Genomic DNA, 23827 nt, shown 5'->3' on the forward strand with positions numbered 1-23827 from the left:
GTCTGGGTGGAGCCTGTGTGGGTCTGGGTGGAGCCTAGGTGGGATGGGTGGGTCATCATAGAGGGTCCTATGATTATTGATGGTAGTCCTGACCATAGGTCTATATAACTAATCTAGCATTTGACACTGTCTTAATCTAATTGCTATGGCAGTGGACCCTGGATATCGGGTTCTCTTGTATGCTCTAAAAGGTTCAGTCCAACACTGATAAGTTAATTTGGAGTTCTTGTGGGAATAAATAGACAAATACAAATACATCATTGTCTTTACCATCTGTTTATTCCACGCATTTCTCAGGAGCTTTACTAGGAGGGTCATACAGTCATGTTCTGGTTATTGTTCTGTTCTACATAAATTCTAGCAGCAGTTACACTACTACCCGTACTAACCAAAAACACAGGTCTTTAAGACTGAGCGGAAACATTTTGGACACAAAAATAAACTGGAATATAGAATTATATAAACGAAAATGCCGCTTGAATGCAAAATCAAATGTAAACATTTCCAAATGTAAAACTCATCAGATGTCAATTCCTAAAGAGATGAAAGGCTGTGCGGTATCTGGAGCTGGGAGAAGCAGAAGTGGATTCAATTTAATATTGTAGTGTTGAGTTCAGTCCCCTGGAATAAAGCTGAAAAGGCAGGAGGGAACAGCTAGAGCAGAGAGTCTGATACACTGACTCAGCGGAAGGTAAAGTTACATTTCTATTCACCTCAATTTTGTTTCATCAATTTTAACAGCACACACAAAGCCCAGTGGCTGCCTTGCCTGCTCCTGCCCTGTTTTAAAACTAGTTTTCCAGAACATTCCTTTGTGGAATCTAACAAAAGGTGAATTCTAAAAACTATGAATAAAATCCTTGCGCTGTGTCCTCCCCCCTTGACAGGAGTGTGAACAAAGGTGCTTTTAATAATACTATATTGGGATTTGTGTTCCTTGTCAGCCGTGGGTAGGGAATCCCTTAGGGCTCTTACACACGGGCGGTTTTACCTGCGCTTCCCTGTGTTGCGATTTCTTCCGTTCAGCCGCAGAGGAGCGCAGGAGTAGACGCACTCAATTTTTGTGAAGGGGGCTGTACTCACATGGACGCATGTTCGTGGAAAATGCAGGTGGGACGCAGCATGTTGCATTTCACCTGCATTCGGTGCATGCATGTGTCTGTGTGAGTACAGCCCCCTTCACAATAACTGAGTGCATCTACTCCTGCGCTCCCCTGCGGCGGAAAGGAAGAAAGCGCAACACAGGGGAGAGCAGGTAAAACCTTACAGGTGAACAGGTGTGCTGCTTTGTGGACATGAAATCACTGAACAGGACCCCCCTTCCATACTTTTATGCATTTACTAAAAGTCTTTTGGAAAACACACTTTTCACACATTTAAAATAAAATATTTAACCTATTCACCTGCCATTGGAGGGTGCGGTTTCTATGTTTGGGTTTTTCTGTGCAGTAATGAGTGAAGCAGATTGTATCCGTTTCTGAAGCAGGTGATAATGAGTGAGCATCAACATCATGGGGCAGCTAGGACTGCTGTAGGGACCCCAAAAATGTTAAGGTAGGGGGCCCTCCTTTTCTTTTTTTAATGCAGCTTTATTTGCACCCCCAGTGGCAGACAGGCCCCATCAGTGCTTACAAAGGACCTGCTGCAATGACCACAGGGAGCTCCAGTTATTTAGGTGTATGAGGCCCCAAGATTTCCTATAGTAGCCCTAAGGAGTGCAGACACTAACCAATGGCTTTTTCACACATTTCCATCATTCTTAGTTTTTGCAATTCATCTCCATGATTTTTGCCACCTTCCAGTAATCATGTAACACTAAAATCAATGTCAGATATCTATTTGATTTAACCTATTATTGCACTGGGCACCTGAACCACATATCCGTGTGATGTCTTTAGGGCTCACTTAAAAAGACACAAGCGCTAGAGCACTAAGGGGTGCAAAATCGCTAACTTGATGATACACAACTTTGAGGTGGGTTGAAGGCAGGATGAGGGAAATGTTTGTGCCACTCCAGCCCTGCCCTCTATGAATACTGTGCTGCCATTCTGGAGCAAAAAGACCTGCACCCATGGTGCCAAGTGCCAGTCAGGGTGCACGTGTGGAAAAAACATGGCAGTTTGTGCATGAGCAGATTATAATGAAGGTTTGGGATGGTCTATGGCTCCCCAAACTTTGATGGACAGTTTGACTGGATACAACTGGAATTGTAAGTGTAGTGTCATTCCCTGTTGTAGAATATCTTTATATTTACATTCAGGCTGTTCATAAGCACTCTGGCTGCACAACTGGCTCCCTCCCACTTGTTTCACTCGTTGCTGTTGAAAACTTCTGTAAAACCATGTGGGATGGGTTCAAGATTTGCCAGGAAATAAGACTGAAGAATGAATATATCCAGTGATTAAAGTCTGTTTTATCAGGCTCTTTAGACTGGAAGGGAATCAGCTGTATCAGCTGAATAAAAAGTGCCCCACCCCCACATTCTGTTCTGCACTTGTCAATTACTGTGGCAGCTCCAGCCAGGGCAGGGCCTCTCACAAGGAACATATACATATTGTATTTGGGTTATACTTTGCAACTTAGAGAAGAGTTTAAAAAATATATATGTAAAGCTCTGTTCAGAGTTATATTTTGTTAGATATTACATATGGTACTGCCTTGCCCTGATATTGCTATTATTATTATTATTATTATTATTATTATTATCAGGTTCTCTATTAATAAAGAGCCAACATATTCAGCAGCTCTGTAAAAGAGATGGGTGTTAAGACAGAACATACAAATATTGAATGATACAAGTTGTGGTACTGATGTAGTGCCATATTGGCAGGGCTGGATTTACATAGTGGGCGCCCCTAGGCCCACTGCCATTCATCGCCCCTGTCCCTTCCCCTTATTCATGCAAATTTTTATCATCTGGACCGAAGCAATGATGATTAGTGCACAGGAAATTTAAAAAATGATTGTATCTCCAGCACATCCCCAGTGTTTTTGAAACAATGTGGGTGTGGTTGGACAGCATGCCACCCCCTTAAAATCCTGCCACCCTGGGCCCGGGCCTAGGTGGCCTTTCCACAAATCCGGGCCTGCATATTGGTACACTGCAGCACTCACTTATTCACCTCCCCAAATAAAAAAGAAAAAGGCTCCTTCCACCTGTGGGTCTGTGACAATATTTTTGTACTTGGTAAATGTGGCCCATATGTTATTCTTGTATTTGTGTGATGGGAAACTAGATTTCAGACTGTACTGAGAAAGACTCGGGCAAGTGATTACCTTCTCTGTAAAGTGCTGCAGGAAATTTTTGTGCAATAAAAATGAAAATAAATGATATTAATCATCACCCTGATTGCATGCATATACTTCTTGCACACAGACAGGGCCATTTAGATGAATTTCATCCTCAATACATGTCATCAGCAATCCCTAAACAAATTAATTAAGAGACTAGTTCAGTCAATTTCAGCTGTGCTGCATCACGGCCATATTCAGTAAAGAGTATCAGAGCAAAGAGGTGTAAAGTTATGCTTGCCCTTTCCAGAACGATATTTTGGATGAAAAGCTTGGGGTCATGCATAATTGTCATGGTGCTGATGCAGCTGGGTCTTTGAAAATGATGCCCACTTTTGTTATTTGTCTTTCTTTCTTTCTTTCTTTCTCATAGGCCAACAAGTAGTTAAATTACAGATAATAATGTCCAGTAGTTCTCAAATTGTGGGCATGACCTCCTAATTGTGGTGCTTATGGCAGTGGAAGGGGGCCTACTGAAATGCCAGTCAAATTGAGAGTTGGGTGTCAATGTTTATCCACTGTAATCTGCCTGTCTGTCATCTATCTATCTATCATCTATCTATCTATCTATCTATCTATCTATCTATCTATCTATCTATCTATTTATCATCTATCTATCTATCTATCTATCTATCTATCTATCTATCTATCTATCTATCTATCATCTATCATCTATCTATCATCTATCTATCTATCTATTTATCATCTATCTATCATCTATCTATCTATTTATCATCTATCTATCATCTATAACAACAGTGTTGATGTTTCAAGGATACACCATATTGGCTTGTGTTGAGTATCTAAAAGACAGAAATGACAAGTATATACCTCTTCTCATCAACTCCAAAATTTACAAAGCAACAAGTGGTTTTGTTGGAACACCCAATACTTAGCAGAAACTACAGCCCGCAATACTCATGAGCAATTATTAGTTCCTCCACACACATTGTGGCTAGAAGGAATGCTGGAACTAGAGTTTGCTTTAAAGGGCAACCAAACCTATAACTACTCTAGTGGCACAGGGCTGTCCTGACACTTCCAGCAATTTATAAATGTGACAAAGTTAAACTGTAGGCTTTTGCCTTATGTTATTTGTTATGCTGCAGCACCCCCATGCACAAGTGCACACGGATCTTTTTATTATGTCTTCCTTCGTGCGACTGCACATGCGCAGTAGAATGAAAAGCTGGACTTTAACTAAAAAGTCAGCAATTTCGTTCAACTGCACATGCATTTGCCCCAGGAAATTTGAAGAAAGAAGAAGTCGGAAGAGGATCGCTCTGTGGTGCTCATTGGAAAAACCCGGGCCAGTGCAGTTTTCTGCTGATAGGAGCACCGGCCCGGGGTTTCAGGTAATTCAATACAATCACTAGGGGGTGCCTAACATTTGGCACCCCCAAGTGCAGGATGACTTTCCTTCTCCTTTAACAGATATTAAGGAGGTTATTTACTAAACTCTGGCTGGGATTTTTGGGGTAAAACTAGGGATGCACCGTGTCCAGGTTTTGGTTCGGGATTCGGCCAGGATTCGGGCGTTTTCAGCAGGAATTCTTTTGCCCAGCCGAACCGAATCCTCATTTGCTTATGCAAATTCTGGGCGGGAGGGAAATCGTGTCACTTTTTCTAACAAAACAAGGAAGTAAAAATAGTTCCCCCCTTCCCACCCCTAATTTGCATATGCAAATTAGGATTCAGTTCAGTATTTGGATGAATCTTTCGCTAGGATTCGGGGTTCGGCTGAATCCAAAAAAATGGATTAGTTGAATCCCTAGGTAAAACTCAAATATTTCAGGGTTTTTTAAAACTCAAATGCTTCGAGATTTATTAAAGCCCGATGTAGCAAAAAGCCCAAATCCGAAAATCCGCCATCTCAGACCTGTCGGGGTTGTATATAAGTCAATGGCAGAGGTCCCTATCCTATTTTAAAGTTTCTGTGCAGAAATCCATTTCGGAAAAAACTCTATACGATTCGGGCTCAATTTTATTGAGTTTTTACCTGAACCGATTAAATCTAGTTTTTATTTTTAATAATAAATAAGGTAAAATCAGGTATGGGCGTTTGGTTGTGGTTTTTTCATTTAAAGAATTTGCTAAATTCGGATTTAAGGGAATAACCCTTCCTGTCTTCCTACAGGTTTTATGGACTTAGACTTATTATTGCTGGATTTTTTCTATTTTTGACCACTTGGGTATATACATAACAGAGATATGTGTATGTTTATTTGTGAATTATGTATTAATTATTGATCTGGTGTCATTTCTAAAGGGAGCGTTAAAGTTAAAAATGACCCTGCAGTATGTATGAGTGATAATTACTTGAGCCCCCTACATATGTACATGTGAGAAATACTAGTCAAGTCAGCACCGATGTAATGATTAATGAATGTTTGATTGAAGGGATGGAGCTTTATGTTTTTAAATTATGTGGGTACCACTAGTTTTTACTGGCTATGATTAAGTGCCGTTTAGGCACAAAATGCGTAAGGCTGTAGACTGTGAGGTTACTATATTTTAATCACGTTATAATAAAGTTTTTTTTAATTTGGATTGCGGAATTTTTTTGTGATTTCCATGGTATGCCCTTGATACTGGGGTTTTTTCCAGCACCCAGTGCTGGTTTCAGAGCACAGCTTTTTTAAAAGTTTATGGATTTCAGCCAGGCATATGCCATCTAAATGTAAGAGAGCTGTATAAGAAAACGTGCAGCCTTTGTTCAAATCGAAATTAAAAACGGCCGCTTTATATCCACCTCACTTGGCAAAATGTAATCAGATCTTCGAACAAAAACAATTCTGCTAGCAGACTCGGAGATCTCATCTCTAAGTTACAACGCATGGCCACTAGATGTCTCTCTTGCGCCTTAAAAGAGCGCAAAGAGATCAAATAGATGGAAGGAGACGAGGGAGATCTTGCATTCTGTCAGAGGCACCTTCCACTCATAAATGTCTTAAGGCGGCCATAGCCGTGCAGGTTTACCTGTAATATTGGATGAACAAACGGACACCCCCATCTCCCGATCTGCCACTAACCTTCAGTTTAAATAAAGTAGTAAAAGAACAGATCAGACAATGTTCTGTCCTGACAGCAATCGTACGAAAGTTTGTCAGACAAAAGCTGGTGACTGTCTCCCACTGAAAATCGTCAGATCGGCAATATACGCAGAGAAATTATCAGCCTGTCCGACCTGACCATGGCACGAAAAATGTCGGGACACTCCACACATGGTCTGAAAATCATATGAATCCAGGATTTGTACAATTATAATTATAAAAACACAACCTGAGCAGAATGAACACCACACCATGGGTGTAAAGCTGGGACAATGCCCTGTGATCCCATGCAAGAGGCCAGCTACATATTTTGCACCCAATTCAGGTTGTATGTACTATTGTACTCCACTTATTGTATCTAGCTGGCAGAAATCGCAGAGCGTCTCCGAGCGCTTTGACTTGCTACTTATTAAACACTATCACGGGTAATTAATTCTGGGTGTTATTTGCCAAATGGAAAGAGATGAATATATAAAGTTGTGCTTGCTGTAAGACTAATACATAGTTAATGAACGTGTACATCTCTTCTGATTTCTTGCCTGGAATAATGACAGCCTTGTGATTTGCAGAGCAGTTGGCCCGATTAGTCACAGACAGTTCTTTAAATACACGATGAGCAGGTTGAGTCTGTTTGCACAATTGCAAAGCAGAGAGTCCAATGGGGGAGCGGCTGTGATTCGATTGTAAGCTCTGCTCGACTGATGTCAATACAATCGCTGTTTATATTTAGTGTAATGACTATGACAGACTTAGTGGGGGGCAGGTCTGGACTGAGAATAAAAATAGGCCCTGGTATTTCAGGTACACAGAGTAGAGTTCTGCGCGGGTCCATTTTTTTGAACCCGTACCTGACCCATACCCACAAATCCGCAACCCAGACCCACAACCCGCTTGGACCCGCTACCCGACCCGCAAGTACCTTATCCGCAACCTGGACCCGTGACCCACTGACCATCAAGAATCAGGAAGTGCTGTCATTGTAACCTGGAAGTGACATCATTGGAAGTAGGCATGATCAGAAAAATGGAGTAAAAATCGCTATTGAGAAGACCCGCGGCCCGACCCGCAAACCCACAGATCCACCGACCCGCGTCTGTACCCGCACCCGTAACTTCTACCCGCAACTGGCAGGGTACCGCAGGTTTTTGCGGGTACCCAACCCGCTGCAAGACTCTAATACAGAGGCCCAAACAGCCCACACACAGCCCCAAACAGCCCCCACCAGCCGACTAAATACTGACTTTATATGCCACCTTATAGCAGCCCACAGATTGCCAGTCCGGGCCTGGTGGGGGGCCTTATGTGTCCTTACCAGTGATTTGTTTGCCCCTTCCAAGGGCTCCACAGACTTTGGAGCCAATTGGGCCAATTTAATATGGCCAATGAAACAATGCCATAACCAATAATCAGTAAATTAACTATAATTAGTCTCACAACATTGCAACAGGAGACATCCCCTATGGCACAGAAAGGACTATAAATGTGCTGGTGATATAGTAAGTGCCAAGGGTGGAGAAAAATTAAGCATTGGCTCTTTCTGCACCTAAGAATTACTTGTACATACATAGAATTACTTGTACATACTTCCTAAGCTGCTACATGTGTTACAGTATAGAAAGTATGCACAAGTAATTCTTAGGTGCAGAAAGGGCCAATGCTTACTTTTTCTCCACCCTTGGCACCTACTATATCACCAGCAAAGGAGTGGCTCCCACTGACCCATACTTACTGTGCTAAAATATATATTATCTTTAATACCTGTCATTTAACCTATGGTTCCTAATTATGTCTGCATTACAATTCCTCAATAGATAATGATGGGATCAAGTAAAGCTGGGAGTTGTAGTAACAACAACATCCGGCGATCCAAAGTTAAAAAAACAGAGTTATGTATAAAAGAGCACCTGGTAACATTTAACTTATGGATGTTGGGATGATGAACTGAAACAAAGATGTGAGATAACCAGGAAACTAAAAACAGCCATTCTGTGCCTTAGGGAAATAACATGAGGGGCATTTTGATCACTGCTATTTGTAGTGGCAATAAAATTGTCAGCATCCCACTGTCTCTTTGAAAAGCTATTAATGGCAAGAGATGTATGTTACACCGAACTTACGATTTTACGATTCTTACCGGAAAATCTGCGGGTGTGTGTTTTCAGGCATTAATGGCCTATACACAGCAGCTTGCAGTGCTTCCCAGTGGGGTGTTATACAGCAGAGGGCTGCTTTGGTTATGATCGCTTCATTTTGGACTCAGTCTATCAGGGGCCCAACAGAGGACCTGATATAAAGGGCTCATTATCATGCTAAGGGCTAAATCAAATAGTTATAGCAAATTAAAGAGGTTGTTCACCTTGAAATTAACTTTTTTTTAATATATATATATATATTCTTTATTTTGCATTTTCCTGATTACAAAGATGCAGGCTTACATGAAAAAGTCAAGTTAAAGCATTATGTAACATATCCAACAGCAATGAACTTTTAATATGATGTTGAGAGTGATATTTGGAGACAATTTGCAATTGTTTTTCATTTATTATTTGTGGTTTTTGAGTTGTTGAGCTTTTTATTCTGCAGCTCTCCAGTTTGCAATTTCGGGAATCTGGTTGCTAGGGACCAAATTACCCTAGCAAACATGTACCAATTTGAATAAGAGACTGGAATATGAACAAAAGATTTGTAGCCTTACAGTGCACTTCTTTTTAGATGGGGTCAGTGACCCCCATTTGAAAGCTGGAAAGAGGCAAAAGAGCAAGGCCAATAACTCGAAAACTCTAATATAAATAATAAAGACCAATTGGAGAATTGCTAGTAATTGGGCATTCTACAAAATACTAAACGTTACCTCAAAGGTGAACCACTCCTTTAAGGGGAGATGGAATTTTTTTCCACTCTGATTCCACTTGGGCCTGGGCCAGAGGCTGTTTGCAAATATATATATAGTGATACTGCGCAAGGCTGCTAGGCCCTAGTTCCCCCTGTTTATAGGGACGTGGATATGACTGAGAGGACAACGATTTGCTGTGAAGGAACCAAATAACGTGTTACAAAATATCTTTCATATTAGTCCACATTTGTATCTTTAATTGCAGCCATTGTGTGTAGCTGTTACTGGTTGAATCTGAGTTATTTATAAATCGAATCTAAATTATTTCCATGCTGCTAATTGACAGATGGGCCTGAGAGATGCCCCTACCACTAGGAGGTAGGTTTCCAAGCAGTCTGCAGGACTGGAAAGGGTTAAAGGAAAGAGATTGATGCAGCTATTCCCAGTTGACGTTTCCTTGATTCCTAAACAGATCATGTAGTTGGCTTTTTAGGTGTGATTATGATTGTAAGAGGCACTGCCATCCTCCATGAATTCCTTTCCGGCCATGTTTCCCTTTAAAAGACAGCTGCAGATAGACTCTCCATTACAGCTCCCCAGGGAGGCATGGGCTATGCCTTGCTTATATTCTATCTTGTTGTGTGTGTGTGTGTGTGTGTGTAGCTTCTCTCTTTTCATGCCACTGCAAAGTTCATAATTGTACCTGAGTAATTCTTCCATTTGTGTATACCTGGGGGATTGTTAATGGCAGAACATCCCATTCAGACTCTCTCTCTCCTCAATCAAATGTTGGAGGCGCCAGTTCACTTGTATTGATCAGTGGGTTCCTGACAGCCTTTGCCACAAGGAAGCTGCATCCTTGGCTTCAGTGTATGGAGAGCTGAGCCCAGCCCTAGCTAAAAGCTCTGTGTGTTACTGATGCTGAATGAGGCTGCTGTTGCACACCTTCCATCTCCACAACCGGCGGGCCCCCTGTCCTGTCTGTAGCTTCTGTCTGCAAGGACACCGTTCCTGGTCTATTGAAAGAGAAGGGAACGGACTGTCCTCTGTAATGTAGCGCTAATGTGTCTTTGCCGAAAGATCGGCACTGCATGGGGCTATCAGATTCCTTCATCCTCTTGTCTAATGACAGATCTGTGTCTGCTCTGCTCTCTCCCCTTCATCTTCATCCCACTGAAGAGCTCATAGTGACCCATAGTGTTAAACGCCTGCATATCCTCTCTGTCCACATACTGGCTGCAGCCATTTGCCTGCGAGTGGGACAGGATGGTATAGGATAGATAGATAGATAGATAGATAGATAGATAGATAGATAGATAGATAGATAGATGATTAGATAGATAGATGATAGATGATAGATAGATAGATAGATAGATAGATAGATAGATAGATAGATAGATAGATGATAGATAGATAGATAGATAGATAAGAGATAGATAGATAGATAGATAGATAGATAGATAGATAGATAGATAGATGATATATTGATCAATAGTAGATAGATAGATAGATAGATAGATAGATAGATAGATAGATAGATAGATAGATAGATAGATAGATAGATAGATAATAGATAAATAGATAGATAGATAAGAGATAGATAGATAGATAGATGATAGATAGATAGATAGATAGATAGATAGATAGATAGATAGATAGATGATATATTGATCAATAGTTGATAGATAGATAGATAGTAGATAGATAGATAGATAGATAGATTGATAGATTGATAGATAGATAGATAGATGATAGATAGATAGATAATAAATAGATAGACTGATAAAATTGATCTTTCTATCTATTTCTATTCTTTTAGGTGCCAGAATTTTGGCTGCAAGTGTAACATAATGGTATAAGAAAACTAGAAATAGATAGATGATAAACAGACGGACTGACCCAATCTATCTATATCTATTTCTAAGAACTACGTATCATGTTAATGGAGATATCTGCTTGTTTAGCTTGAGGGTAATATTAAAACAATATCCCTTCTGCCACGATCAGGCCCAGAGGTGCTGGGCTTCTCAGTAATTCTTGACTTAATTGCAGTTCCATTGTGACCTCACTCACAGCCGCGGTGCTGCTGCTTCCTTTCCACCTATCCGCTCATTTCATTTGATCCCGTTATCCGGGATATTAGCGAGTTCATTGAACCTGCAGTCGGGGCATCAGTGCGGCTGGTGGGAGCGGAGAAAGCTGATCTAGGCAGCAGCCCCCTCCCATCCCCCCTTCTATTAAGCAGCACCTTGCAATCCATTGTACTGTCTCTCCCTGCCCTTCCCTGTCACTCGCACATCCTTCAGTGGAACATTACACGCGCGTCTTAACGTTAACCATTACCATTGATTTCCTATAAAGGAGGGGTTGCCTTTAAATAATGGGAGCGTGTGTCCTTTCATTTGTGCATTTTAAAGCTGCAGCAGCAGGCCCGGACTGGCAATCTGTGGGTTCTGGCAAATGCCAGAGGGGCTGCTGTAAGATGCCATAGAAAGTGACTATTAAGTGGGCTGTTGGGGTCTGTTTGGGCCTCTGTGTACTAGGAATGGCAGGGCCTATTTTGAATCCCAGTCCAGTCCTGTGCAGCAGCAATTACAACACACACATCTCAAGGCTCATGTCTCCTGCTGTGTGCCAGCCTAGTGCCAGCCTCATCACACATACATAACAACTGCACAGTCTTCCTATATAAAATCTATAAACCAGCACTTCATATGGACCCGCCTCTGTCATTGGCTAGTAGCCTCATAGGTGACTATGGCATTGAGGCTTAGCCCTGGCAGGCTTCTGTCTCTCCCACTGGCAGGTGCCACATCATGATGGGAAATAGTGTTCTGTACTGAATTCATATCTAGAAGCTCATCCTAATATTACTCTATAAAGATGGTAGATGATTGCAATATTAATATTATCTGCAATACAATATCTCCTATACGATATACAATATTTATAGCATATGGATGTTTATGTGTGTGTTTGTGCACAGTACAGGCATGTGACAGAGAGGTAATGGGTTTATTCTGGATATTGGGTTACTACAAGCAGCTTCACCTTTTCTTTCTTTTTTTTTTTGTTGTTGTTGATTTTGATGGGCAGTAGAGTTGCCCAGCCCCAGATAGATAATATATAGATAGAAAATGATAGATAGATAATATATAGATAGAAAATGATAGATAGATGATAGATAGATAGATAGATAGATAGATAGATAGATAGATAGATAGATAGATAGATAGAAATAGGGATGATAGATAGATAGAACATTTAAGTGGATAAATAGATAGATAATAGATGGATAAATAGTAGATGGATAGATGATATATAGATGATGATCATAGATATATAGATGATATATACTGGTAAAATCGGGTTTTCTCTCTATTTCTTTCCTAGGTTTATTCTGGATATTTGGTTACTACAAGCAACTTCGCCTTTTCTTTCTTTTTTGTTGTTGTTGCTGGTTTTGTTGGGGAGTAGAGTTGCCCAGCCCCACAAGGGTTAAGCCGCTGTGCAGTTGGTCAGCAGGAATGGGGAGTAATGGGAGCCAGTGAGTGTAACGTTATCCTATTGTAGGCAGGATGAGGTAGAGCAGGGCTGCGGCGGGTGAGTCTGATTGCGCTTTCCCATATGATGGATGGCTGCGCGCTGTGTAAATAAAGAGTTTTAGCACTTGCCGGTGACCTGCATTAACAGAGACAACACTGCTGTCAGAGCATCAGCCGCTGGCTAAGAACTCATCTCCCAGCCGTGTAAACGGAGCTGCACGCGCTCAGTCGCTGTATAATAGACTCGCACACACTGCGACTGACAACTACTGCTGCTTCCCGGCGGCTCCCCCTTTACGCTTCAAGGGCATTGGGACAAAGGCGGCGGGTTTGCAATTCAATCTCCATTGGGCGCTTAGTGCAAAGGAAGTTATTAATAAGTCCTATAAGCCACATAGGCATAGCCAGCCTGTGGTAGTGCAACTACACCTCTCATCTCAGCAGCAACCCCCCTCCCCTCACCCCACACAGCCCAAGGCTCAGGTGGAGAGATACTCAGTGGGCTTCACTAGCCGGGTGAGAAATGAGCGAGCTGAAGGCAGATCGGGCGCAATGCAGAGAAGAATCCCCTGTAGAAGCAGCAGCAGCGGCAGAGACAGCAGCACCACGGACACCTCCTCTCTGCAGCTTCATTGCTGCTGACTGGGGAACTTTCTCAACCCTTGTTGGAAATTTGAAGCTCCCCATCCCCAATCAGAATCACCCCCCTCCTCCTGGCGCGCTGTGATTGGATGCGACGTGGAGTAGCTTCCAACTTAGCACTCCCCCCTCCTCTCCCATCTCCCTCTCGCTACATTCACTCAGCGCACAGACAGTAGTTTGCAGCAGCCAAGCGAGAGGCAGCAGCAGCCGGGGGGACTCAGCGCTACTACTAGAAGAGAAAGGCTTATTATCCAGCAAGGGAAAGGAACGACCACACTAAAGCAGCAATGGATTTGAGACTACTTCATTGAAACAAAATTGGACGCGGGCATAGGAAGAAAGCGATTCTTTTCTCTCTCCTAGTTAAATGCCGGGGGCCACTTGTTCTGGTCGGGCATGATCGGGTGCTGATTGTATGACTTGTGTTCCCTGTTGTCGGATCTCTCAGCTGCTGCCCCTCGGCATCCCACCTGCTCAGCAGCATCAGTCGCACAGACATCCAGCAAGGTGGGACATGGCAGATGCACAATTGCAGATGAAAGGTGGGCTCTGTGCATTGCGTACATGAATGAATGCTGCTCACACTAATCCCTGGCTACATTTATCATTTTAAAATACCTTTTTTTTTTTTTAATTATTTTAATTTTAATTTTTTTTGCCTGGATTTCAGTGGATCGACCCGTGAAGGGGCTGGTGTGATACCAGGTATAGGCAGAAGAATGGAATGACTACAAGCCATGAGGACGCGTTTAAAGTGCTCAACCGGTGCGCGCTGATCGCTGCTGCAGTTTACTCAGAAGCTGCGACTGCAGAGCAGGTGTTTTCCCCGGCCGGGAACTGACTGTGTGCTTTTTGCCCAAGGTAAAGCTGCAGCAGCATCCCTGTGCATGAACTGCTCAACTTCAGCTCTGCATCTCCCCATCTATTTCAGTGAGTGCTTGTATGATTCTTGTGGATTCTCCTCCATCTGTAGTCCTGCGAGCGATCCCTTGCCCTTTGGACTATGTGGTTGTGGCTGAGCAGGGAGATGGATTTGTTGCACATTCTGCTTTTGCTGCTAATGTCCTGGACTCGATCTCGAGCCCTGATCAGCTTGAAATACACGGTGGAGGAGGAGCAGAGAGCTGGCACTGTAATTGCCAATGTGGCTAAGGACGCTAAAGATGCTGGCTTTGTGCTGGACCCCAGGCAGCCTGCCTTCAGAGTGGTCTCTAACTCAGCTCCCCATCTGGTGGACATCAATGCATCAGGCTTGCTAGTGACCAAGCAGAAGATAGACAGAGACATACTGTGCAGGCAGATCCCCAAGTGTGTCATCTCACTGGAGGTCATGTCCAACTCCATGGAGATTTGTGTCATCAAAGTCGAGATCAAGGATCTCAATGATAATGCCCCTAGTTTTCCTACCGACCAGATTGACTTGGAGATTTCGGAAACAGCCAGCCCTGGAACCAGAATTCCTCTAGAGAGTGCCTATGATCCAGACTCCGGTAATTATGGGGTGCAGACCTATGAAATTACCCCCAATGATTTGTTTGGCTTAGAAATAAAGACAAGGGGCGATGGGTCTAGATTTGCTGAACTGGTAGTGGAGAAAGCCTTGGACAGGGAGACCCAGTCTCACTACAACTACATTATCACAGCCTTGGATGGAGGGGATCCCTCCAATTTCGGAACTGTGGAACTAAATATCAAAGTCATAGATTCTAATGACAACAACCCGTTGTTCGAGGAGGCCGCTTACACCGTCAACGTTCCTGAAAACTCTGCCCTTAACACCATGGTTATTGATCTCAATGCCACAGATCCCGATGAAGGCACCAATGGAGAGATAGTCTACTCTTTTAATAGCTACGTGTCGGACAAAACCAGGGAGCTCTTCAAAATAGACCCCAAGACTGGCGTGATTACTGTCAGTGGAGCTATAGATTATGAGGAAGGCCATGTGTATGAAATCGATGTTCAAGCCAAGGATCTGGGACCCAACTCCATCCCTGCCCACTGTAAAGTGACTGTGAATGTCCTGGATGTGAATGACAATGTGCCAGTCATTAACTTGCTTTCAGTCAACAGTGAAGTGGTAGAAGTGAGTGAGAATGCACCCCCTGGGTATGTTATAGCTCTCGTTAGGGTCTCAGACAAGGATTCCGGCATAAATGGAAGGGTCCTGTGCAAACTGCTGGGCAGTGTGCCTTTCAGGTTGCAGGAATATGAGAGCTTCTCCACCATTTTAGTCGATGGCAGGCTAGACAGAGAACAGAGGGATCAGTACAATCTCACTATCCAGGCCAAAGACAGTGGCAACCCCTCCTTGCAGTCTACAAAGTCATTCACAGTGAGAATTACAGATGAGAATGACAACCACCCTCACTTCTCCAAAACATTCTATCAGGTGATTGTCTCAGAAAACAACACCCCCGGGGCTTACCTGTTGTCTGTTTCAGCCAGAGACCCCGACCTGGGCATAAATGGAAGTGTGTCCTACCAACTTGTTCCATCCCAAGTGAGGGATATGCCAGTGTTCACCTATGTGTCCATCAACCCAACCTCGGGAGACATTTATGCCCTGAGATCATTCAATCACGAGCAAACAAAAGCCTTTGAGTTTAAAATTCTAGCGAAAGATGGAGGTAACCCATCACTCCAGAGCAACGTGACTGTCAGGGTCATAGTGGTGGATGTAAATGATAATACTCCAGTGATAACTGCTCCACCTCTTGTCAATGGGACCTCTGAGGTGTCCATTCCCAGGAATGCAGGTGTGGGTTACCTAGTGACTATGGTGAAAGCTGATGATTATGATGAGGGAGAGAATGGAAGGCTTTCCTATGAGATTTCCGAAGGGGACAGAGGCTTTTTTGAGATTGATCAAATGAATGGGGAGATTAGGACCACCAGAACTTTTGGGGAAAACTCAAAGACCACTTATGAATTGATTGTGGTGGGACACGATCATGGAAAACCATCCCTTTCAGCATCTGCCTTGATTCTTATCTATCTGTCCCCGACCATGGATGCTCAGGAGTCCGTAGGATCTGTTAATTTATCTTTGATTTTTATCATTGCTTTGGGATCCATTGCTGCAATTCTCTTTGTCACCATGATTTTTGTGGCAGTGAAATGTAAGAGAGACAACAAGGAAATAAGGACATACAACTGCAGGTAAATACCTTTTCTTATGGTGTTATTTTAGACTTTGATTTATGATGCCCCCACCCCTCCTAGTAAATACCCTTGTATAGTAGAAGAATGGCATTCTTCATATGACAACAAGCATAATATTAACATCATATCCTAATTACCAAGTGTTAAAGATTTTTGGAAGAGACCGTGCATAAAGACATCAGTTTGGCATTGATAGTGTTAATCGTAGATGCCAAAGTGTTAATAATATGTATTTATCACGATAGAGTGAGCCACTCCATTACTGTTAGAACTAGACCTTTGTGTCCTTCCAAATACTAACAAATTACATGCAGGGGCCCTGTCAGGGGAATGGGGACAGAATCCTGCAGGTGTCCGCAGTGCAAAAAGACCATTTCATGTCACTGAGCAGTTAGTCAATGAAGCAGAGCAGTGAAAAGAAAGAGCAATATATTGCAATACCAAAATTCACCAGCTGGTGTCACTGGCCGCACTAGTAATGTTCATTTCAGAATGAAATTCCACTTGAATCAGAGGTGGATTTTAAAAGAACACAGAATTAAACGAAGAACATCATGATTTCTGTATTTCCATACATGTATTTGAATCTGTAGAATATCTATTTTTCAGTTAAAACCATTACCCTTTTTTTTTTAAAGAACAAATAGCTTTTCCCGAGTCCCTGGAATAAAAGGAAAGGAGGCATACCCACAGCTGAATAAATGCAGTCATTATTGAATTCCTTTTTTTTAATGATTTTATGGGAGATTTTCAAGTACTAAGTGGCAAACTGCAAGTGCAGCAGCTTAAGTAATAAAAGCTTATCTGTCACCAGGCTGTGGCGTGTAGCTGCTAATTGCTCAGGCAAGCAGGCGATGTTGTGCATAGGAAACAGGGATACAAGTGCTGTTTCATCCTCAATATTAACAACAACAAAAAAAAAAAAGTTTAGTCGACAAATGCTAACTGCCCATGAATATCAATCAGATCCCCTACAGGGGCAGCTGCAATGCCTCATAAATGGATTAATCCCGTTACTGGTTAGGGGAAACCGTGCCCGCTCTCATATTCATCTCTCACTCATTCCACGGGGAGGGGAGCGAATAAAAAACGAAAGCTTTGCCGAGGCTTTGATAGACAGTGATTTTATTTAAGGCAATAAGAGGAAAATATAAACAATAGCAATTTAGGTCTGGAAGAATTGAAATGCCTCCCTCTGGGTTCACCTGCTGAGTACTGGATTTGCATCACAAAAAAAAAAAAAAAGCCTACTGGAATGGGGAAGGCTGTCACTTGACTTTTAAATATATGTAATAGATATTTTCTAATATCTATCTATCTATCTATCTATCTATCTATCTATCTATCTATCTATCATGAAAGTCACAGCCATGTAGAAAGGCGTCAGTGTTCAGCACAGTGGTAATTACCCAGTAAATTAACAGGCCCGGTGGTTAACCCTTCAAGAGGCTGCCTCATGCTCATGGGGGTTAAAATAAGATATGCATCCAACCTGCAGATGCAATAAGTCAAAGAATGAACTGTTTTCCAACCAGCCGTGCAAACATCTGCCTCTGTCCAAATACTCTCGGCTCACCGCAGAGCTGAAATGATGTCACTGTAGCAGAAGCACATTCTGTCAGCACCACAGATATTCAGTATGCAGAAAGCAGAAAATTGCTATTTTTTTTTCTGATATAGAAGTGATGATCATGTGGGATGGGGTGGGGGTTGTATGTATTCTCTGCATTCACTGCTTAGACAAGGATCTCAGGCAAATCATGCATGGAGTTCACTCTCTGAAATGACATCACAACCTTTTTTTGCAAAAAAAAAAGCCTACTATTGGGTGAGATTTTGAAAAAAGATAACACGTGATTGATTGCAATTCCAATTCATTTTCATCCTCCAGCAATCTAATCTGTATATATAATATTTTTTAGTGTCTTTTTATGTCTCCTGTACCACAACCTGCTATTTAATTCTGTGGTTTTATTCCTGTCATGGTGAAAATGTCATCGAGACTAAAATATAATTCCGTGTCCTCTTTTTTTTTTTTAAGTTTTATGTGACATTTGCAATTGCAGATCACGGCCCTCATTTATTCTGATCGCTTTAGGTCAGCAGCACTGCAGGCAGATTGTCACCGGAATATAATTCCAAGCATTAACCCCATCAGACGCAAATAAGATAGAGACCATTCCAGCCACTTTTGCCCTTTAATGTCAGTAATATGCTGTTGATCTATTCTCACCACTAGAAAGGCCTCCTTGTCAGAGGAAAAGCCCCTGGTCACGCAATGGTTAATTTAGAAGCAGTAGCGCATCTGAATCTGGGGAGGAAAACAAAAACAGAAAAAAAAATTAGTATTTATGAGTTTAATTTTACTTTTTTAAGAGTCTTGGTAAATGACCCTATGAAAAGCTAGAAGTTGAAGGAGAAAAAAGGAATGTAATTTTAATTCCCCAAGGCTGATAGGATAAGCAGATGCAGTATATTGTTTAAAAGGAACCAGCGACACAGGCTCAAATTTTAAAGGTCTCCCAGACTCCCTCTGCATGTGTTTGTATAGAAAGTGCTACAGCAGGAGAATGAGGGTATGTAAAGGTGTTGCCTCTCATTAGCTCTACTGGTGAATGGGTTCATAGGTTCATGGCCTGCTTTTGTTTTTGTCTTGGGCACTTCCTTATTTCCTCCAATTGCAGCCAATCCACATTATTAACACATAGATACTTTACTATATATATATATATATATATATATATATATATATATATATATATATATATATATATATATATATATATATATATATATATATATATATATGTATATGTATATGTATATATGTATATGTATATATATGTATATGTATATATATATATATGTATATATATATATATATATATATGTATATATATATATATATATATATATATATATATATATGCAATAGCAGGAAATAGGCTTGATCTGAGGCTAGTAAAACACAAATGGATTCCATTAGAGCACTTGAGAGCATTAGAGAGGTCTACTTGACTAGCTTGGTTAATTGTATATGTATCTTTTTTCCCCTTTATTACAGTCAGTCAAGCTGTAACATGATTAGAAACATCATAAATGATTGGAAACTTCAATAATATGCCGGAATGTTGTTATAGTGTAGTCAGACAGATTGACGCTTGGTTCTATTCACAACAGCCTGTAGGAGAAATCTCTAGCCTCCGCAAATCAACCTGCTGGGCTGGTATTTGAATCTATAATGTTAGAGCTTTCGTTTTTGGATATATTCTGAATTCTGCTGGTTAAAGTTCAGTTCCTTCACATACTTCTGTGTTCTCCTCACCACACCCTTGGTTTCCTGGTCTTTAAGCAGCCATACGTGGAATTGGGAGACCACTGTAAGGTTTGCACCATTAAACACACACACACGTTTAGTACATATCAACTCAAACATGGTAGTCTAGGGCAGTAGCAACTGTTTATATTGCCTGATTATAATGCTCTCCAGGTCTCCATGAATATAAAACTTTCTGTGACTGGTATTCAGTGTAATCTTGGTGGGATGTCTGGGGTTTTTTTTTGTTTTTTTTTTGTTATGAACTGTCTCACTGAAATGCATGATAAAATCTGCATGCTTTTGTATTCTATTAATGTTGTCTTGCAGAATAGCAGAATATTCCTATGGCCACCAAAAGAAGTCCAACAAAAAGAAAAAAATCAGCAAGAACGATATCCGCCTGGTGCCTCGAGATGTAGAGGAGACCGATAAAATGAACGTGGTGAGCTGTTCCTCCCTTACTTCATCCCTAAACTACTTTGACTACCACCAGCAGACCCTCCCGCTTGGGTGTAGGCGTTCAGACAGCACCTTTCTTAATGTGGAAAATCAAAACACAAGGAATGCAGGGTCCAACCACGTTTACCACCACACCTTCACCAACCAGAGCCCTCCACAGCCTGACCTCATCATCAATGGAATGCCCCTTCCAGAGGTGAGTACAAGTAGTAATCACCCTCTCACACTCCCCACATCAGGCCTTGCCCTGCTGACAGATATTTAGGAAGGCAGCAGGAGATCAGTTATCACATGGAGTTGTTCATTGTGCTAAACTGATGCTTACATATTCATATCATCTGACAAAAGAGGTCCATGCTTCTTTAGGCTACAACGTTCTTCCCTAAATTGGAATAATCATAGCACTGAATCGTATAAAATAATGGCCATGGTATACAGTGTCAGCTGCAACCTGATAGAGGGTGCTGGGAGCCTACAGTTCTCCTTATTTTGCTCGTTGTCCCCTCAAGCTTTTGCTATAGTTGCAAGTAGAAGCAAGGGATTGTAGCTCAGCAGCGGCTGCCGATCAACAGGTTGGAGGCAATGCTCCTGAGCTTTTTTAATGCTGCATAATGTAATGGACATTTGGTCTGACCCTGATCTTGCTGCACTTGATAGGGTGCATAACAAATGGCATTTGAAATCTTTAAGATGCAAGGCGGCTGCTGTTTCTCTTAACCTTTTGGAGTGCCAGGGGGAACGGAAAATATTACTCTGCACGTTGATAGATTTAAACTGTGGAGGGCGTTTTCCTTGTTGCGCAGAGAGGTGCCCTCAGCACTGCAAAATGAGCTCTTTAACTGCTTTCTACCCAATCTGGAAAAGCCGGTTCTCTTTAAATGAGGGACTTATGTACTAAATGCTAGGGATAGGAAAGCCTTAAGAGCCCACATCTGAGTGTGGTGTATGTTGGACGGGCATTTATTTGGCTAAATTATCAGTTGTCGTTTCACAGACATGAATTAAGTATTATTTTTGCTGTTTAGGAGATGCCTTTCATGTGTTAGGTGTGACACAAGGTAGGGCTATATTTAGGGCGGTTTATAATAAAAGTGGAAAGTGTTCATTATTGTTAGATCATAAACATAAAATTAAGAAGATTAATGGAACTCGATTTATGTTTATACAAATGCACTGGTAACTTTAACCCTCTAGCTATTGGTAAACTACAACTCACACTGCTTGCATTTAGAAATCAATCTGATTCGACCTGTTGCCCTAACCAATAACTGAAGTCTGAAATACGGGTGACTGTGTTGGGTCCCATAGAGAGTGGGGCGCTAAAGAGCAGGTAGAAAGATTGTTGGAAAGCTTGTGCAGCAGGGGAAGATGTTGACTGTTATACAGCAATTCAGTGGTTGAAGTAGATAAACAAAAACCTAAAGAGTATGTTGATTGGACTGTAATACGTTATATGGATAACCGGGTTTTGTAAAGTTATCTGGGCTTGGGACTCCCCCATGACTATTACAGACTGCCCTGTTCATATTGTCAAGCTGTTCTATTTCACTTTTGTGGTTGTTCTCGTCATTAGAAAACCAAACACAGTCAAAACAATCCTGTCTGCAGGTACGCGTTAGTCGGTGACAATAACCATAGGGGCACTGTGACCCATCAAAGCCTAGAATGTAAACTTGGGGCACAAGAGATGTAAATGTAAGTTTGATATGGAGATTATGCATTATTCACATAATCAGTCCCTGCCCCGGTTGCTTTTAAGTGGCCGGACAGCCACAAAACACGTTAAGTCATGGTTCCTTTATGTGACGGAGTGCCTATTATAATGGAATAATAAAATATGGATGTTTAAGCGACATTCAAGTCTGAAGTCCTCCAACCCGTGTTCATTTCCATGGACCTGCCCCAGTGGAGCTTACAATCTAAGGTCCCTATTACACTCACCTGTGATAATGATTTCAGAAAGGCCTTGCTTCTATACTACAGTGCACTTGGGGTTTACACAACCTTCCCACAAAGACGTTCTTGGGGAAATCTTGTATCACAGGCATCCATTGTAGCAGAAGTCTATACAGGTGGAAGACCCCCAAGCCTGTACTGAATTGTATCCGTTTCTGCTCAGTTCTGTTTCCTACTGCTGCCTTTGTATATGCACTGAATAATCATTGCTGCAATGGCTTAGATTCTAGAAGGTGCCCTGCAGTATGTTTCTGTTATGCCATCTAAATAGTGCCAATCCAGTGTTTCTATGAGAATGGGATTGAGAGCTTTCTTACTGAGCCACCACAGTGCGGAGTATTAACCAAGATAATAGATGAGCACGGCTTGGGAATACAAGCGAGGACAGGCTGCCGTTGAACAGACATTTGCAGTACAACACAATATGCATGCTTTAAATGGCTTCCTCTCATACATATTTCCATGAATAGCTTGAAGCGTTTAAATCATGTGTCTGTGGTCCAATAACTATAGCGTATAACTAAAACTGACTGATTATGATGGTTGTTTGAATTTGAGGTCCCAAAAAAGAAATGATTTCCAGAGTCGTATAATGATAAGGGTTGATCTGTTACTGGTATGGGACCTGTTATCCAGAATGCTTGGGACCTGGGGTTTTCTAGATAACAGATCTTTCTGTAATTTGGATCTTAAGTCTACTAGAAAATCATGTAAACATTAAATAAACCCAATAGGCTGATTTTGCTCCCAATAAGGATTAATTATGTCTTAGTTTGGATCAAGTACAAGCTACTGTTTTATTATTACAGAGAAAAAGGAAATAATTTTTAAAAAAATTTGAATCATTTGGATAAAATTGAGGTTCACGGAAAACCGTAATTTGTAATTTTCTAGATAACGGGTTATCATCACGGATCTCATACCTGTACGTGGAATTTCTGTATCCCTTGCTCACATCTAAGACAAAAAGTGACCGGACATTTGTCCCGGACCAGAATATAATTTTGGCAAAAGTGCACAAATTATTTGGAGCATTCATGTCAGGGAAGTACAACCAATGGACCTCCTGCCACTCTAAGCACAAGCTCTTTGAACATCTCCGACATGAAGTTCAGATACTAGCTCACATATTTATATTTCAGGTGTATCTTGGCCATTCCTTCTTATACCCAGACCACATCCAATTATATCCCTGAACATGCCCCCCATCACTCTTTCTGCTTTAGCCAATGCCATCTATAGCTGATGTTATTTGAGTACTTTGATTACATTAATTTGGGTGAAAAGTAGAGGATGTGGGAGACTAGGCTGTTACTGTTTGCGCCCAGGTAGGGTGTGGGGGAAAAGTAGGGTGACTTTATTTTAAGCTGACACGTCATGCTCAAGAACAATTGGTAGGTCATAGTCTTATTCTTCTCTCAGGTTGCCCTCCTTCCACTTGCACACTTCTTCTTTAATTGTGTATGTTATGCCATTCTCACAAGGGACAGTTTTTCTTGCGTGCATATGAACATCCAGCCCCTGTGATGCTTGAAACACTGACAACATCTGGGAATCTTGCTTC

General features: G+C 41.7%; 1 protein-coding gene across 4 annotated transcripts in view; it reads left to right on the plus strand.

Moving 5' to 3' along the window:
* Positions 1-13497: 13497 nt before the first annotated feature.
* The window catches only part of LOC108698411 (protocadherin-19), a 117964-nt gene continuing 107634 nt past the window's right edge, over positions 13498-23827 (plus strand). For 2 of the 4 annotated variants that reach the window (XM_018229881.2, XM_018229882.2), the window contains exons 1-2: positions 13498-16526; positions 20176-20290. In XM_018229881.2, coding sequence (XP_018085370.1) covers positions 14368-16526; positions 20176-20290 — 2274 coding nt within the window. In that variant the 5' untranslated portion in view covers positions 13498-14367. Of the gene's footprint in view, positions 16527-20175; positions 20504-23827 lie in introns of all 4 variants that reach the window. The other 2 variants (XM_018229878.2, XM_018229880.2) reach the window with 1 other exon arrangement.

The sequence above is a fragment of the Xenopus laevis genome, chromosome 8L (genome assembly GCF_017654675.1).
Source record: "Xenopus laevis strain J_2021 chromosome 8L, Xenopus_laevis_v10.1, whole genome shotgun sequence".
Taxonomy (NCBI): domain Eukaryota; kingdom Metazoa; phylum Chordata; class Amphibia; order Anura; family Pipidae; genus Xenopus; species Xenopus laevis.